The sequence below is a fragment of the Trichechus manatus genome, unplaced genomic scaffold, assembly GCF_000243295.1.
Source record: "Trichechus manatus latirostris isolate Lorelei unplaced genomic scaffold, TriManLat1.0 scaffold00063, whole genome shotgun sequence".
Taxonomy (NCBI): Eukaryota; Metazoa; Chordata; class Mammalia; order Sirenia; family Trichechidae; genus Trichechus; species Trichechus manatus.
The window spans coordinates 8,636,173-8,652,559 of record NW_004443999.1 but is presented as its reverse complement, the minus strand read 5'-3'; the positions used below and the strand labels follow the sequence as shown (position 1 = coordinate 8,652,559).

Sequence of the window (16,387 nt, the reverse complement as noted above, 5' to 3'; positions counted from 1 at the left end):
TCCGGGGTTCACACTTTGAGAACTACTGATGTAGACTGCTTGTAGGTATGTTTAGGTCCCCGGGTGGCATAAACGATTTACGCTCGACTACTAACATAAAGGTTAGTGGTTCAAACCTACCCAACAGTGCAGGGGAAGGAAGGCCTGGCATCTGCTTCCATAAAGATTACAGCCAAGAAAACCCTACAGGGCGGTTCTGCTCTGTAACACATGGGGTCGCCATGAGTTGGAATTGACTCAGCAGGTTGGGTTTGGTTTGATAAGCAACAACAACAAAAAAACCAAACCCATTGCCATTGAGTTGATAGTAAATTCCAACTCATGGTGACCTCATGTGAGGTAGGTATTTTAACTGAGGGAGCGCAATTAAGATGCCTTTCTGTTTGGTTGTCCTTTTTTGTTTCTTAATCAATTTAAAAAAAAGATAAACAGAAGCACTAATCCGTGTAGCTAATTCGTATAATTAAATAGACCACACACTAAGAAAGATTTAAAGAAACAAACATTTAGGTACAATTTGGAATTTGCCTCTCTAATCATTAAATTTTATTTAAAATAGCTTAATTTTAACCTTGATTTTTTTCTTCCAAATTTGGATATAAAATTTTTTTCCAACTTACCTTCCTCTTTTCCTGAGTCTAACGTCCTCTGGGGTCTCCTTGTTTCTGGTTTCAGACCACTTGTTAGATGCTGTCGAGTCGGTGCCGACTCACAGCAAACCCATGTACAATAGAGCGAAACGTTGCCCAGTCCTGCACCACCCTCACAATCATAACTATGCTTGAGCCAATTGTTGCAGCCACTGTGCCAATCCATCTAATTGAGGGTCTTCCTCTCTTTTGTTGACCCTCTACTTTACCAAGCATAATGTTCTTCTCCAGGGACTGGCCCCTCCTGATAACATGTCCAAAGTATGTGAGACGAAGTCTTGCCATCCTTGCTTCTAAGGAGCATTCTGGTTGTACTTCTTCCAAGACAGATTTGTTCGTTCTTCTGGCCGTCCATGGTGTATTCAGTATTCTTCACCATAATTCAAAGGCATCAATTCTTCCGTCTTCCTTATTCATTGTCCAGTTTTCGCATGCATATGATTGAAAATACCATGACTTGGGTCAGGTGCATCTTAGTCCTCAAAGCGACATCCTTCTTTTTTGTTTTTCAGACCACTAGAGCCTCCGAAACCCTTGTAATTGTTTCTGCTTTGCCCATGGAATCATTTCAGCCCCAAATTCCTTTCTATAACCTGAGGCTGAAGAAATTCGTGAAAATTTTTAGCCTCTTATTATATCAGAGCTCATCTTTCCCTTCCCATGAAAACATGGTAGAAGTCAGAAGAGAAAATATTGCAGCGAGGTAACGTGGTCTGTGTGTGCTGGAGCAGGCAGAATGCTGCAGCCCTCGTTAATTCAACGGGAGGAAGTTCCTCCTCGCTTAGCCAGGGTCCTCAGCCTTTGGGGCTGGTGGTTGTTATTCCCAACCCACACCAACTGGGCCCCTGTCCCCTGTTGCATACAGGGTTAAATACAAACCTGCCTTCTGAAGAGTTTGGAGGTATCCAATGGCATTGTTAGTATGTATGTTTTAAAACATATTTAAAGAGAATGAAGCAGTGTTTTAAAAGACCCTCAGAAGTGGTTGCAGCCCAGGGGGAAGCTATCTACTTGGAATTTCTGCACACAATCATTCAGATTACCTATGGGAAAAATGATGATCCAGGTAGTCAGGTCCTGTTGGAGAGTCTGATTTTATTTGCAGCATAGCCTCCCCAAGCACCTAAGGGCGGCACAGACAGAAAATATGGCATTCTGGGAGGATGTGGGGCTAGTGAAGCAGGTACAAGTCAGGGCAGCAGGCCCCATCCTGGGAAGGCCCTGCCAGAGGCAGCAGAAGAAGAGTATCAAAGACTTTTCCAGCCCAATTTGGTAGTAACGGACTGTTAACAATGCTGCCGCCCAGGACACGGAGTCGGTTAAGAGGCAAAGACGAGGAGCTGGGGATATTGGCAGGTGTGTTGGCCCATGGGGAAAGAAGCTGTAGCATGTGGGTTCTGAGAACAGCACCCATTCAGAACCAGATTGTGTGGGTTCAAATCTGGTCTCCGCCAGTAACTGGGTAGACTTGGACGAATGCCTTAGCCTCTGAGTGCCTCTTTTTCCTCACCTGTAAAATGGGAGTGCAGTTCTGCTACCTCCAAGGTATAAAAATGCAAAGCAATCTGAATGACGCCTGGCCCAGAACAAACCCTCAGAGTTGTTAGCTACTGTTTTATTATTATCATTCAGTGAAAAACAAGGAAAATCCTAGGCTATTATGCACACAAAATAAATTAAGAACTTAGGTCAGATGCAAAATCATTGTATCTGGGTTGATACCCACCTAGTATTAGAAGAACGAGTGATTCTTGTATCCCAGCCTCTCTTCTCTGAAGAACCCAGAGCCTCAAGTGGAAGGTGGAGGCCCTTCGAGAGGACGCAGACAGAGAACGTCCACCTGAGTGACTCTCTCGAGTCAGCCCCTAAATGGGCATCCAACGCTGGGTTTGCTCCCACGTGGGTTGTCTTCACCCTATCCTCCTTTCCTTTCACAGCTTCTGAGGCGTTGCCACTGGATGCCGCCCCTCTCCTCTCTTGTGTGAGGATTTTCTTTGCAAGGAAAGATAGAAAGACAGGTGCCTGGAACATCGGCACCCACTTTTTAAAGATTACAGCTCCCCCATCCTAACTACAAGCCAGCTCCAGGGCTCTCGACCTGACTTGGCAAATAACGGCTTGGCCAGCATATTCATTCATTTATGAAAGTTGTGCTCTTTTATATGGTGACTGCAATTAGTTGTGATAATTAATGCAGTAAGGGAGTATTTAGTAAGGATCTGCTGTGTGCGCTCATCTGCATGCGTCAACACAGGCGATGACAAGAAACAGGAAACGCGAGTGTCTTCCGGCGTTTAACGTTGAGGCTGCGGCATTCAGACGGCCTGCCCTTCCTTCTCACTCGTGACCTGCCCACTGTTCATTACGGGTTTCCATCTACCGACCATTTCCTTTCAGAATCTACTCCACTAGCAAGCAATCAAAAGTTTTTTTTGTTTTTTTTTTTCAGAGTAAGCCACAGCAATTTCATTGTTTAAAAAAAAAGGCTTGCTACCAGGGAGACAACCAGGCTAAGAAATTTCTTGTTCCTTTTGGTGCTTTTGGTGTTTGTAAGACCCAGGGCATCCTGAGTCCTCATCGCTGCTTCTGGCCAGTAGTAAGTTTCAGATCCTTTGGGTGACACCTTGACCGTGTACCTGCAGTTTGGTCCACACCCTGCCATCCCCGAAGGAACATAGATTTAACACCTTCCTGCTAGTGATGTGGTGGGGTAGGCATGCGCGCGCGCGCGTGCGTGCGTGCGTGCGTGCGTGCGTGTGTCTTGGATGATTCTGACAGGAATAAAACAAACACTGAGCCAAGTTTTTTGTTTTTTGTCTTTGACATTCAAAGCTTAGCAAAACTGAAGCTTTATGTTCACCAGGGGACTTCTCTATCCTTTTCCTTCAACACCTGGCCAGAATACACATAGAAGCCTAGCTGTACTCCCAAGCCTCGTCCTGGCTCATTCCACTACATTTCTATCTCTGTCCCACACAAACAGGGATCCTTTCCAAAGCCTTGGGGCCTCTTGTTCAAGCCAGCTTCATGTCTCCCAGAGACCATCGTGAACTTCTGCTGCCCTTTTTATGCCCTTCCCCTCATCCTTCCATTTTCTCTATTTTCAGTTCTTACAATGGGTTGTGAATGGGGTGGCAGCCTTAGGAATATTTGAAAAAAAAAACCCATTGCCCTTGAGTTGATTCCAGCTTATAGCGATCCTATAGGACAGAGTAGAATTGCCCCACAGGGTTTCTAAGGAGCGACTGGTGGATTCGAACTGTCAGCCTTTTGATTAGCAGCTGAACACTTAATCACTGTGCCACCAGGGCTCCATAGGAACATTTATGTATCCCCAAATCACCCATGAGGACGGCCGCAGTGTAGTGTTGGAAGGGCCTTTGAGGAAATGTGGCCCAGATGAGGAGGCAGGCTTGGGCAAGACTCTGGACCAAGGGTTTGAGACGGCACCTGAACACCTAGTGCAGCTCAGACAGGAGCCAGTAGGTCCAACTGAGCACTTAGTATATTTTGTCTCACAATTGTGCACTTGGCTCCCATACTATTGTTAAAATTTAAAATGTAGCTATCGAGCCTCAGCTACTTTCTGGTTGAAGGATTTGTTACCCAAACAGCTCATTTATCACTTCCTGGGCAGAGAAGAAGATTTTAATATGCATTTTGTTATCCAAGTATCTGTTGACACCCAGGAGGGATGGGAAGCACATTTAATGCATCAAATATCTCACCATAGTGGAATTTGAGGCAACAGAGCAAAGAAAGCATCCATACTGAGGACTTTTGGCTTGGCCATGGATTATATGATGCTTCTTGACGATGTGTTACAAAGGCTGCAGAGTTATGGAGCTTGGTTTGTGACAGACTGACACCACGTCTCCAGTAATCTTTAACTAACCAGTTACCATGGACTCGATTCTGACTCAAGGCAACTCTGTGTATCAGAGTAGAACTGTGCTCCCTAGTGTTTTCAATGGCTGATTTTTTGGAAGTAGACCCCAGGCCTTTCTTCTGAAGCGCTCTGGGTGGACTCAAACCTCCAACCATTTGGTGAGCAGCTGAGCACTTTAACTGTTTGCACCACCCAGGGATTTTACTGCCTACCAAATTATTCTGACCACCTGGTTAAGTCTTCTATCCCAGAGGGAAAGAAAGCTTGCAGTACACCTTCTGGGTGGCAATCCTTGTCTTTTCTAATGTTTATGCTGCCACCCAGTGGCTACCCTGACTAATTACACATTTGCCGAGCATGCCAAGCTCTCATTGCTGGCAAAAGAGGTGATGTTCAAGGCTCTCAGCCCAACCCCTGGGGAATCATTTCCTTATTTGCTCTATTTCACTCTCTCTTTTGCTAGTGAGATTGATATCAGACATCACTCCAATCCGCTAGAATATCTTCAGCAAAGACAACTGTAATCAGGGGGAAAGAGACATTCTTCAGGAAATAACCTATACTTGACTTGCTTTTACATCTTGGGGGTCTTAGCCACAATTATCTTGATAATTCAGATTTGATTCTATTCCCTACCCCCAACCTCTGATTTTTACCTGAGTCATCTGGTGATCATTTAAAGGCATCTTTATTTGGCCCAGGTCATCTAGACCAGGCATCTACACTCTCAAAAAAAAAAAAAAAAAAAAAAAGTCTTGCAAATTTTATTTCACTTTGTGCATTACAGAATTTTAAGTACGAAAAAGTGAATTTTCCAGAAAAAGACCAGACTTGCTGGCCTGACAGAGACTGGAGATACCCCGAGAGTATGGCCCCTGGACAACATTTTAGCTCAGTAATGAAGTCACTCCCAAGGTTCAACATTCAGCCGAAGATTAGACAGCCGCATCAAAGAAAATGAGACCAATGGGGCACAACAGCCCAGGGACAAGGTCTAGAAGGCAGGAGGGGACAGGAAAGGTGGTAATAGGGAACCCAAGACTGAAAAGGGGGAGCGTTGACATGTCACAGGGTTGTTAACGAACGTCATGAAACAATATGTGTACTAACTGTTTAATGAGAAACTATTTGTTCTGTAAACCTTCATCTAAGGTACAAAAAAAAAAGAAAAAGTGTGTTTTATATTAGATTGATCTGTTCAGTTTCCTGCTGTTTAAGCAAGCCACGTCTCCCATCAGACACTCAGTTTCCTCACCCATAGATGGGGGATAATAATTATTATCCCCTTTTCTTGGATTGTTGGAGAATAAAGTGAGATAAAATAGGGAAAACTTTTGCCCACTGTAACACTCTGGGTAGCTATTATAATAATACTGACCTACAAATCTCTTGTTCCTAGCTCCAATATTACTGAAAAAGATCCAAGCAGAGATGTTCCCCGACCATTCTGGAAATGTAAAATTAAGCTGCCAGTTTGCAGAAATTCATGAAGATTCTACTGTCTGGTGGACAAAAGATTCAAAGCCAATAGCCCAAGCGCAGAGAAGGTACGATATTTGCCCCTGGTTACTTTTCACAGTTGTTGCTTGTTTATGTCACAACATAGTTCTAAAAGAAAATAATAAATTATAAGAAGTGACAAGGAAAATTGAAGCGGAGATACCTCACCCAAAGTATCCAAGGATAATAAGTAATGGAAGAAAGCTGTCTGGACAGTGAAAAATAGTGGTGGGTCCTTGCCCTAGCTCCGCCACCAATGAGTTCTGTGGCCTTAGGAAATCATGGAATCTTTAATTATGTTTTTAAAATAAGGGGAACATGTCAAATGACCTTATAGTCTGAAGTTCTGTGGTCCCAAGGTCAAAGAGCGCTCTTCTGTACATCTGTGGATTTTTCTTGTGTGTGTGTTTTCTGTTTCATAAATTCCTGTTAACCAAAGACCAAACAAAGCTAAGAAGGTGAATCCGAAGGATAAAACAAGCCATAAAATTACAGAAAAGTAACAGCTATTGAGGGTGGCGAGCAGCTGTCTCTAAGATGGAAAAACAGTTTATTTCTGACACCCTAGGATATTAGAAAGGAGCCCTGGTGGCGCAATGGTTAAGCATTCTGCTGTTAACTGAAAGGTTGGCGGTTTGAGCCCACCAGCAGCTCTGCAAGAGAAAAGACCTGGCGATCTCTTCCCATAATATCACAGCCTAGGAAGCCCTATGGGGCAGTTCTACTCTGTCCTACAGGGTCACTGTGAGTTGGAATCGATTCGATGGTGCATAACAGCAACAGGATATTAGAGGTGAGATGAAGAGGAGAGAGATGAGAGTGTGAATCGTCTCCAAGAACACCCTGTGTTGAATAAATCTGGTTAATGGCTTCCTGAAGCACCTTCCTGCCTGGTAATAAATCCTTGTTCATGTGAACTGATGAACTCAAGCTTCATCAGACACACCTACGGAGGTATGTCTCATTCTAGAAACAAATCACCTTGGTTCAGTGAAAGCCAGCATAACTCACACAACCCTTAGAAGCTTCTTCCTGCTAAAGGAGGTCCCAGTTCAATTCCTGACTCATGGGAAGTGTTCCAACTCCTTACTCTTGTCTCAAGTAGACTGAAAATGTGAGAAAAGCTGTGAATTTTCTGTTTAATTAAACATGTCTGTTTGGAACAGATGTCCAAAAATTATTTCCCAAATGCAATTATGAAGGACTTGGGCTACCATTTCATTTGTATAACATCACTCCAGAAAATCTAACTGGATTGTGAGTGATATAATAAAATGTCAAAAATGTTATCATTAGCCTTCTTGTCTTTCTGTATGGCTTAAGAAGAATTACAATGGAGAAGCAATGACTTGAATTTGAATCAAAGCGTTTCCCTACAGCTTTATTAAAAAGGAAGTACTAATTACTCATTTTAAGTACTTTCCGAAGCTGTCAGCCAGGAACAATTATAAGCACGATGCAGCCTTGCTCTAAGCTCAGAACTGGCACTTCAATCTTTCAGGTTCCTTTTCCAGTTGCAGTGTGTTTATAAAGCCTAACCTCCCTCTAGGGAACATATGTCATTAGGAAGCATGCTACCTACTAATGCGTGGCCAAGGCCTTCAAATTCTTCGTGATATTTGCTTCATTTCTCCTTGGGACACTGTCTTATATGCACCCATTGGCCTTCTCTGTGCTAACTAACACTTGAGAATATTTGGGAGTCATAACTCCTCTGCGTGTTGAATCATTTGTATTATTTCAGGTGGGTTTAAGCTAGTTTCTCTCAACCCTTCTTCCAGTTGAATGTTTCCTTTTACATGTCCCTTCACAAAATCTCTCACTGTCTTGCCAAGGTATTCTTTTCAAAAAGTTGAAATCTCTCAAGCAAATAAATATGAACGTGTCACAAAGGTCTTCAGCTCATTAATTAACGAGGGAACAAGGAGCATTTGAGGAATGGGGATTTAGATGATCAGTCAGGCAAAGGAAGGCTGAAAGAAATTTGCAAATAGATACAACACTAGCTAACATGTTTAATAGATAATAAACCTGGGGGTTATCTTTTTTAATAAACAGAAGCCTAGAAGTTCACATGTAACCTCACAACGAGTGGGTTCTATTTAGGTAGTAAATAGCAAAATTGAGAACTGGAGTGTTCTTTTATAATTAAGTAATTTTGGGGGAAGCCTGTTAAACAGTGGCATACAAAGGACATGCGGCCTTCCTCTTGCCTTTGTCCCCAGGTTTGGGATACTTTTCTTCAACAGGCTAAAGTTTGGCAATCATGTGTCAGAACGCTTTCCAGTGGCTAGGGCAAGACTGTTATCCTCTGAGGAAGCCGAGAAGAAGAGCGCTTGCTTGCTCTGAGTGTTTGTGTGAAGTGGTAGGTCTTGGCTCCATGAGGATCTCAATCTGGCACCCTCTAGTCTTACCTTGGCCATCACTGCTTTCTTGGAACCACTCTCCACTCTGGGCAGGGAGCAAAGTCTTGGAGCACAGGTCGCATCATTTCTGCTGGACAACCAGTGAGTGACGTGCTGGCTGCCGTTGAAGCAGTTTCTCACTGGATGGCTGTGGGAAGGACAACCCAGGAACCTCTCAGCCCAGACTGGATGGTGTGCAGCAGTGCTGCCCATCCCATCGGGGTTCTCTGGGGCTGGAAAAGGATGAGGGGGTCTTCCAGAGTACCTTCTCCCTCCAGCCGGTTTGGTTCTGGGCAGTATTACTCTGACCGTACTCCTGGCAGAGCCTCCCTCTGCATTTGTCTCCTCAGCTGAGCTCCACTCCCGTCTAGCCCTTTGTGCACGTGGGCCATTGCTTTCATAAAAACAAAGCAATTCACCCCTTGGAGGGTAACAGGATGAGAAACTGAGCTTCTCCCTGTTGATTCACAAAGGCGCAAGATCCCTTCTTTTCACTTTCCACAGTTTATGTTGGTGTTTTCTTTTGTCCATCTCTTCCCAGATTGGGGACCCTCAAGGGCAATGACTGTGCCTTAAAAAAAAAATCATTGAATCCCCCAGTACTGGACACATAGCAGATGCTCAACAAATACTGAACTGAACTATTTGGGACTTAGAGAGTAGTTTTCTTTCATGGAGAAGGCCCACTGTTATATACTATACGATAAAATAATGTGATATATGTATTATAATTATTATGATGATCTTGTCCTTTAGCCAGCTCACCGGCTGAAAACATCAGGGCGGGGAAGCATCAGTTTTTTCTCCTTTAAGTACATTAGAAAAACGCAGCTTTAAAACGATGAAACTTATGAGTGTTGATGTCCCCATTACAGTGCAGGTGACCACTCCACTCTTTCCCTGGCCATTTTTCAAGCCAGTCAGAAGGACCAGGGCTTCTATTACTGCTGCATCAAGAACAGTTATGGAAAAGCGACGGCTGAATTTAACCTCACAGCTGAAGGTAAACCCCAGGTTTTTGGTTTCCAGTGAAAGCCAGCTGGCCTCTCGCAGTTCAGAGCGTACAGTTGTCCTGAAGCCACTCTCTTCTTTGTCTTCTTCTAGTTCTCAAACAGCTCTCAAGGCACCAGGATGTTAAAGGTAAGCCACACTGGCCTGTCAGAGCAAACGGGCTCACCCCAAAGCATCAACTAGTACCTGGAGCAGATGGTAGAGGCAATGTTTGAGTGGACTCTAATAACTAAGTAGGAGACCAAAACCCATTGCCGTCGAGTCGATTCGGATTCATGGTGACCCTATAGGACAGAGTAGAACTGTCCCATAGGGTTTCCAAGTAGCGGCGGGTTAGCAGCCGAATGCTTAACCACTGCGCCACCAGGGCTCCTGGTTAGGAGAGAGCTCAGGAACAACTAGAAAAAGGAATGACTATTCATGAGTCATTTCAACCTGCTTTTCAGGCCCACACTTCATATTAGAATTTCATTAGGCTCTGAATATGGAAGAGATTAGACTGCAGCAGCGTAGGTGTTGTGAACAGGTGGAGGGGAGTTTGGGGCGAGACTTCTTTAAGAGTGAGCATGGAGGATATGTTGGAGGGACCGTCTCTCAGCCCTTCTGTTTGGGTGTTTTTAGCTGCTGGCCTTTCCACAGCAGGTTTGGTGTCTGGAGTGGACTTTGCAGTTTGGCTAGCTGAGCAGATGCCCGAAGACAGCCAGGTGTCTAGGAGAACCACTCCATTCATTTGCATCTCAAGGAAAAGGAAAGATGGGTGCTCGTGCTTTCCTTTGGCACATGTGCCTACCTGGGAGGGCAACAGCCCAGCCCCAGCCCTGATCCCTCAGGCTGCCACTGCACTGGGCCTCCTAATGAATACAGCTTGGTGGGGTGCGTGTATTCTGTCTTAGGAGAAATTACCCCTACACACACACACACACACACCCCTCCACATACACACCCACCTCCACACACACACCTACCTCCATATACACACACCCACCTCCGCACACACATCTACCTCCATATACACACACCCACCTCCACATACACACCCACCTCCACACACACACCTACCTCCACACACACACACACCTCCACATACACACCTACCTCCACACACACATGCCCACCTCCACATACACACCTACCTCCACACACACACACACACACACACACACACACGTCCACCCAGAGGTGTGCTGGAAAATATTTAACAACCTGCTGGGGTGTAGGGAGGCCCTGATTTGTAGCGTTTTCCCATTTCCATAGTGTAAATACTCTCACATGGCTGATTTTAAACATGACATCACGCAACACGGAGCTGGGCAGAGATACCCATGATCAGTCCTCAGGAGCTGAAGCAGCTGGCCACAGCCGACCACTGCAGCACCACCTGCCTTCATGTTACCACAACTTCAGCGCGGAGTAGGACTCTTGGTCAGTGTCCCTGGGTGGTGAAGAGGTTAACCCACTGGGCCACTGACCAAAAGGTTGGAGGCTTGAGTCCACCCAAAGCCACCTTAAAAGAAAAGGGCTGGAATCTACTTCGGAAAAATCAGCCATTGAAAACCCTCTGGAGCACAGTTCTACTCTGACACACATGGGATTGTCATGAGTTGGAGTTAGCTCAAAGGCAACTGGTTTCGTTAAGGACCCTTGGTCAGTTTTAGAAGAGATATGCATAAAACCCTGATAATCGAATTGGTTTAGCATATTAAAGATTTTCCTCATGTGCTGATTTTTAAAGCAAACAGAACACCTGAAAAGGTGGGGAAAGCTTTGTGAAAACACAATAATAAAGGTAATCGAGATGCAGTAACGTCCAGTACGTTAAAGGCGAGGAACTCGGATCTCGACTTAGAGACGGTCTAGCACATATTGTGGTATTTATTCAAAATAATAATTGTAAATATGAACTCTTCAGAAACCCATTCAAATGTTAAATACCTGTTCTCAGCGTGCAGTATATTTGTGGCATAATTTTAAATCCACCTCCATTTCTGCCTTCACTGCCCCAAAAGTCAGAATATACAGAAGAATCCCCCTCCTCACACTTCAGAAAACACAAGGACTTTTGGAAGGAAAAGAGATACTCTGTTTCCTCAACATCTTAGCAGTGACTGGCATCCACATCCAGACATTTGCTATTGCCTTATTGATTTAGTTTTGCATAAACTCATTTCTCAGGGTTTTACCATCAGGAATGAGACCTAATCAGGATAAGCCCCTGGTGGAAATGGTGCTGCTGGTTTACCCCTGTGACTTTAACCTTAGGGTTTGGGTCTAGATCCTGATGACATCACCCCCCAGCTCCTGACTCCACTGTGTCTTGGGGTTATCAGTTTCAATGACTCAGCAGGCTGGGGAGGCCATACCTGGCATCTCCCTCCCCTTGCAACTTCAGAAGAAGCTTAAAATTACTTCTTTATTAACTTTTTTATTTGGAGGAGTCTCTCTTGCCCTCCCTCTCTTTCTCCCTTTCTTTCCCTTCCTCCTTCCCTCTCTCAGTAAGCATTTTATGAATTTAATTCTCTATAGGAGGAACAAATAACATTTTACAAGTCAGTCTCTAATTAAAAAACTAATAAAACTCAGCTCATGGGAAAGCCCAAAATGAATGATAGGCCAAGTAAAACACAAGCTAGCCCAAATTAACAATGTTATTACATATTATGAATATATTTGGGGGGTGCTTTTCTCTACTTCTAAGCAGTCTTTGCCATCAGTGACTGCAGGCGCCCCCTGGTCTCTCTGTGTACCTCTTTTTAGGATTTGGATTTCACAACTATGGGTGTAGCAAAGAACCTTCGCAAAGTGTCTTGAGACACCAACACTCATATGCATATCTCTATAGGATCAATTCCAATGACTCTGCTGGTTCTTTCTCATAGAGCCGCCTGTCACGGATATGTTAGGCAGCTTGGAGTCTCAGTCATAGCAATGGCTGGATCCTGTTGTTTCAAAGAAAAGTTCACCTTCTTCACAATTCTAGACTCGAGCAGCCATGTTCTTCTCTTTCCTAGATTCAGCCATTGAAAACCCTCTGGGGCACAATTCTGCTCTGACACACAAGGGGTTTCCATGAGTCAGAATGGACTCCACAACAACTGGTTTTAGGATTTACAGGTCAACCTTGTCATTGTCCCTTTGTAGGGATATTAATTAGCTAAGGAGAAGGATTAGGGGATATTCTAAGTAAAGCTGTGCTGTGTTTTAGGATGTGAAGAGATTGAATTCAGCCAGCTCATCTTCAAAGAAGACTTCCTCAGTGACAGCTACTTTGGGGGCAGCCTGCGGGGTCAGATTGCCACGGAGGAGCTGCATTTTGGGGAAGGGGTCCACCGCAAGGCCTTCCGCAGCACAGTGATGCAGGGCCTCACACCTGTGTTCAAGCCCGGCCACGCCTGCGTGCTCAAAGTACACAACGCCCTCACCTATGGGACCAGAAACAATGATGAACTCATCCAGCGGAACTACAAGCTCGCTGCCCAGGTAGGTCCGCCTGCCCAAAATGTGTCACTTCAGGTGTGAGAGAGACCCATGGTAACATGAGGTGAAAATTAGACTTGCAGTTGCTGGGAGTGTGGTTATAAGGGGTCCATGGAGTGAAGATCCACTGGAGTTATTCCATTCACTGGAGTAAGGTGGAAATCACTTCTCAGTCTTCAGGAGTAATTTCTCGGCCTCACACCAGCCAGTTGTCTGGAGACACCTCACCAGGTCTGACCTGGACCTGGGGTCATTCCTGTTCCTCAGAAGTCCCATGGGATCCCTGGGAGTATGAGTCTCCTTTGACACAGGATGGTATGGAAAGTGGGGGTTCTAAGCTAAATTGTATGCCAAGACCCACACCCCTAAGGTGTTTCTGGAGTGTTTTAGTTTGGTTTGTTTTGGTGGAGGGTGAGAGTTCAGAAGGGTTAGAATTTGTCCAGTTTAATGTCAGCCTGTAAGTTAGTCAGGGATATTGTTCCAAGTCTCTAGCTAAGTTCCCACACTTCTACCTATGTTATTGAGTCACAGAAGTCTTGAGGGGTGGGAGGAGAGCATGAGCTATAGTCTCCATCTACCTTGATCCGTACCAGCACTGGCCAAGCTGTGAGGAGAGCTGGGACCAGCTTTGACTGTGTGCCTCTCTTTTTTAACACATAAAATGAATAGGTTAGACTTAAATGAATCTCTTGGGTACCGTCAAGCATTAACCATCCACGATTCTCTCAAATGTGGCAATTTCATCGGAGACTTTGTGCTCGTGAAGACAGCCCCTCCTCTCCAGTACAGGATTTTGCCGGGTGTATTCCTTTCTCCTCTGAGTGCACTTCTCTTTTTTCTTTTCTTTCACTCACATACCATCTGGCCCAGTCATGGAAAATCCCCCAGCATCTAGACTGCTACTCTGAAAGGCCCCACAGACTAGGAAGCAGAATCCAGCTTGCTTTTTCTAAGCCAACAATCTTGTCAAAGGGTTCATTGTTTACTACTCAAATTACACCTTTGAAAAGGAATCTTAGGTGGGGAAACCCAGCTGGCCACCAGCCCTGTGCTTTACCTGACATCTTATCAAGGGTTCAGTCACCTTAGCTCAGGGGTGAACGTCAGCCATGCTGGTTCTAGAATGTTATGATTCATGGACACCTGACTGTGGAGACCACTTGACCTTCGCCTGGGACAGTTTCTTCAGGGCTCAGAGCTCCTCCACAAGTGGCCAACTCTATGTTGCAATAGTTGTTGCTCCTACGATCCCAACCAGGGGGTAGGTTTGGGAATCGATAGGCATGACCTATATTGGGAAATCTCCCGATTAGCCTTACCAGGCAGCTCTCTGAATTTCTTCTAATAACTTGGATTTCCTATGTATTCAATGATACAGGAATGCTATGTTCAAAATACTGCCAGACACTATGCCAAGATCTATGCTGCTGAAGCACAGCCTCTAGAAGGCTTTGGAGAAGTACCTGAGTAAGTGTGTTTACCTGTCTGGTATTGCTAACCCTAACTTTTTGAAGACTTAGAGGGATGAAAGGGTGAGAAGGACCAGTAGGACAAGTGTTTCATTTGGTCTTTCTGTAACCTCCGAGAAGGCACACATGGCTGCTATCCTGTTCATGTTGGGGCTCCAGAGGCTTGCAAAGAGGTACTCGATAAATATTTTTTGAATAAACGTATGCATGCATGTATGTATGCCTGTATGGGTGGATAGATAAATAGACGGATGGCTTGATTCATTCAATAGCTGTATCTACAATATTTATGCAAAAGCTGGACAATGAAAAAGGAAGACTGAAGAATGGGCACACTTGAATTACGGTGTTGGCAAAGAATTTGGCACGGTGGTTAAGAGCTGTGACTGCTAACCAAAAGGTCAGCAGTACGAATCCACCAGTAGCTCCTTGGAAAACCTATAGGGCAGTTCTCCTCAGTTCTAGAGGGTCTCTATGAGTCAGAATTGACTCGATGGCAACCGGTCTGGTTTTTTGACCAGAAGAATGAACGAATCTGTCTTGGAGGAAGTACAGCTAGAATTCTCTTAAGAGGATGGCAAAACTTTGTCTCACTTACTTTGGACACATCATCAGGAGGGACCAATACCTAGAGAAGGACATTATGCTTGGTAAAGTAAGGGCCAGCAAAAAAGAAGACCCTTAATGAGATGGATTGACACAGTGGCTGCACCAATGGGCTCAAATATACCTACTATTGTGATGATGGCACAGGACCAGGCAGTGTTTCATCTGTAATACATGGGGTTGCTATGACTTGGAGCCGACTCGAGGGCACCTAACAGTGTAGCAACAACCATATTAAAGAGAAAAAGGTTTCTACTTCCATGGATATTACATTGTCTAAATAACCAGCAAATACAAAAGAACAAGAGGTATCAGGAAATGATTAGTCCTCTGATAAAAATAAGATATGATGATATGTCAGGATCTTCCTTGACGTTTTGAGTGATCAGAAAAGGCCTTCCTGAGGCGATCATATTTAATCTAAGATTAAAATGATGAGAAGGAGCCAGCTTAGGTAAAGATCTGAGGAAAGAGTGTTCTGGGCCAAGAGCTTGCTAGTTCAAAGGCCCAGGGGGGTAGAGAGCTTGACATGTTCAAGATGCAGAAGAAAGCCAGTGTGCCTGGACCCAAGTGAGGGGTAGAGTGGTAGGAGGTGAAGTCAGAGAGGCAATTAATAATTATTAATGATGTAGAGAGTACAGAAGGGACAGAAAGTTGAATATGAATCCAAGGTTTCTAACTTAGGAGACTGGGTAGACGATGCTGTCATTTCAAGATACAGAACTCAGGGAGAAGAATCATATAGGTGGGTGGCAAAATGAATCATAAGTTTTGCATATGTCATGTTTGAGGTTTATGACATCTCTGGTTCATCAAACTTTAGTAGACAATTGGTCATAGAAGCCTGGAGCTTAAAGAAGAGAACGAAACCAGAGAGCTGGATTTGTTGGTCCTCAGCAGATAGATAGTGGCTGCAGCTGTGGAAATGGCAGAATCATCCAGGTAGAGTGTGTAGAGCAAGAAGAGAAGAGGACCAGGGATGGAACTTTGAGAAACATGAGCATTCAGGAGTCAGAGTAAGTGTTCAGAAGAGTAAACGAAAAAAATCTATTGCCGTCAAGTCGATTTTGACTCATAGTGACTCTACAGGACAGAGTAGAACTGTCCTATAGTGTTTCCAAGGAGCAGTTGGTGGGTTTGAACTGCCAGCCTTTTGGTTAACAGCCTGAGCTCTTAACCACTGCACCACCAGGGCTCCACTTCAGAGGAGTAGGTGTCGGCTAATGCTAGGAAACTATAGCAGTGGCACAACAGCCAGTAGAGGGCACTATCCCCAAAGCCAAGGGAAGAGAGTGGTTCCAGAGGGAAAAAGGGATAAACCATGTCAGCTGCTGCAGAAGGGTCCCTGGAGTAACTAGAGGCCATCAGAATGGGTGCCCTTTA

General features: G+C 44.7%; 1 protein-coding gene across 1 annotated transcript in view; it reads left to right on the top strand.

Annotated features, from left to right (window-relative positions):
• The window catches only part of ALPK2 (alpha kinase 2), a 74,223-nt gene that overhangs the window by 42,149 nt on the left and 15,687 nt on the right, over positions 1-16,387 (top strand). The window contains exons 3-7 of the mRNA XM_023733994.1: positions 5,939-6,086; positions 9,320-9,447; positions 9,549-9,584; positions 12,658-12,932; positions 14,308-14,396. Of these exons, the coding sequence (XP_023589762.1) occupies positions 5,939-6,086; positions 9,320-9,447; positions 9,549-9,584; positions 12,658-12,932; positions 14,308-14,396 (676 nt within the window). The remainder of the gene's footprint in view (positions 1-5,938; positions 6,087-9,319; positions 9,448-9,548; positions 9,585-12,657; positions 12,933-14,307; positions 14,397-16,387) is intronic.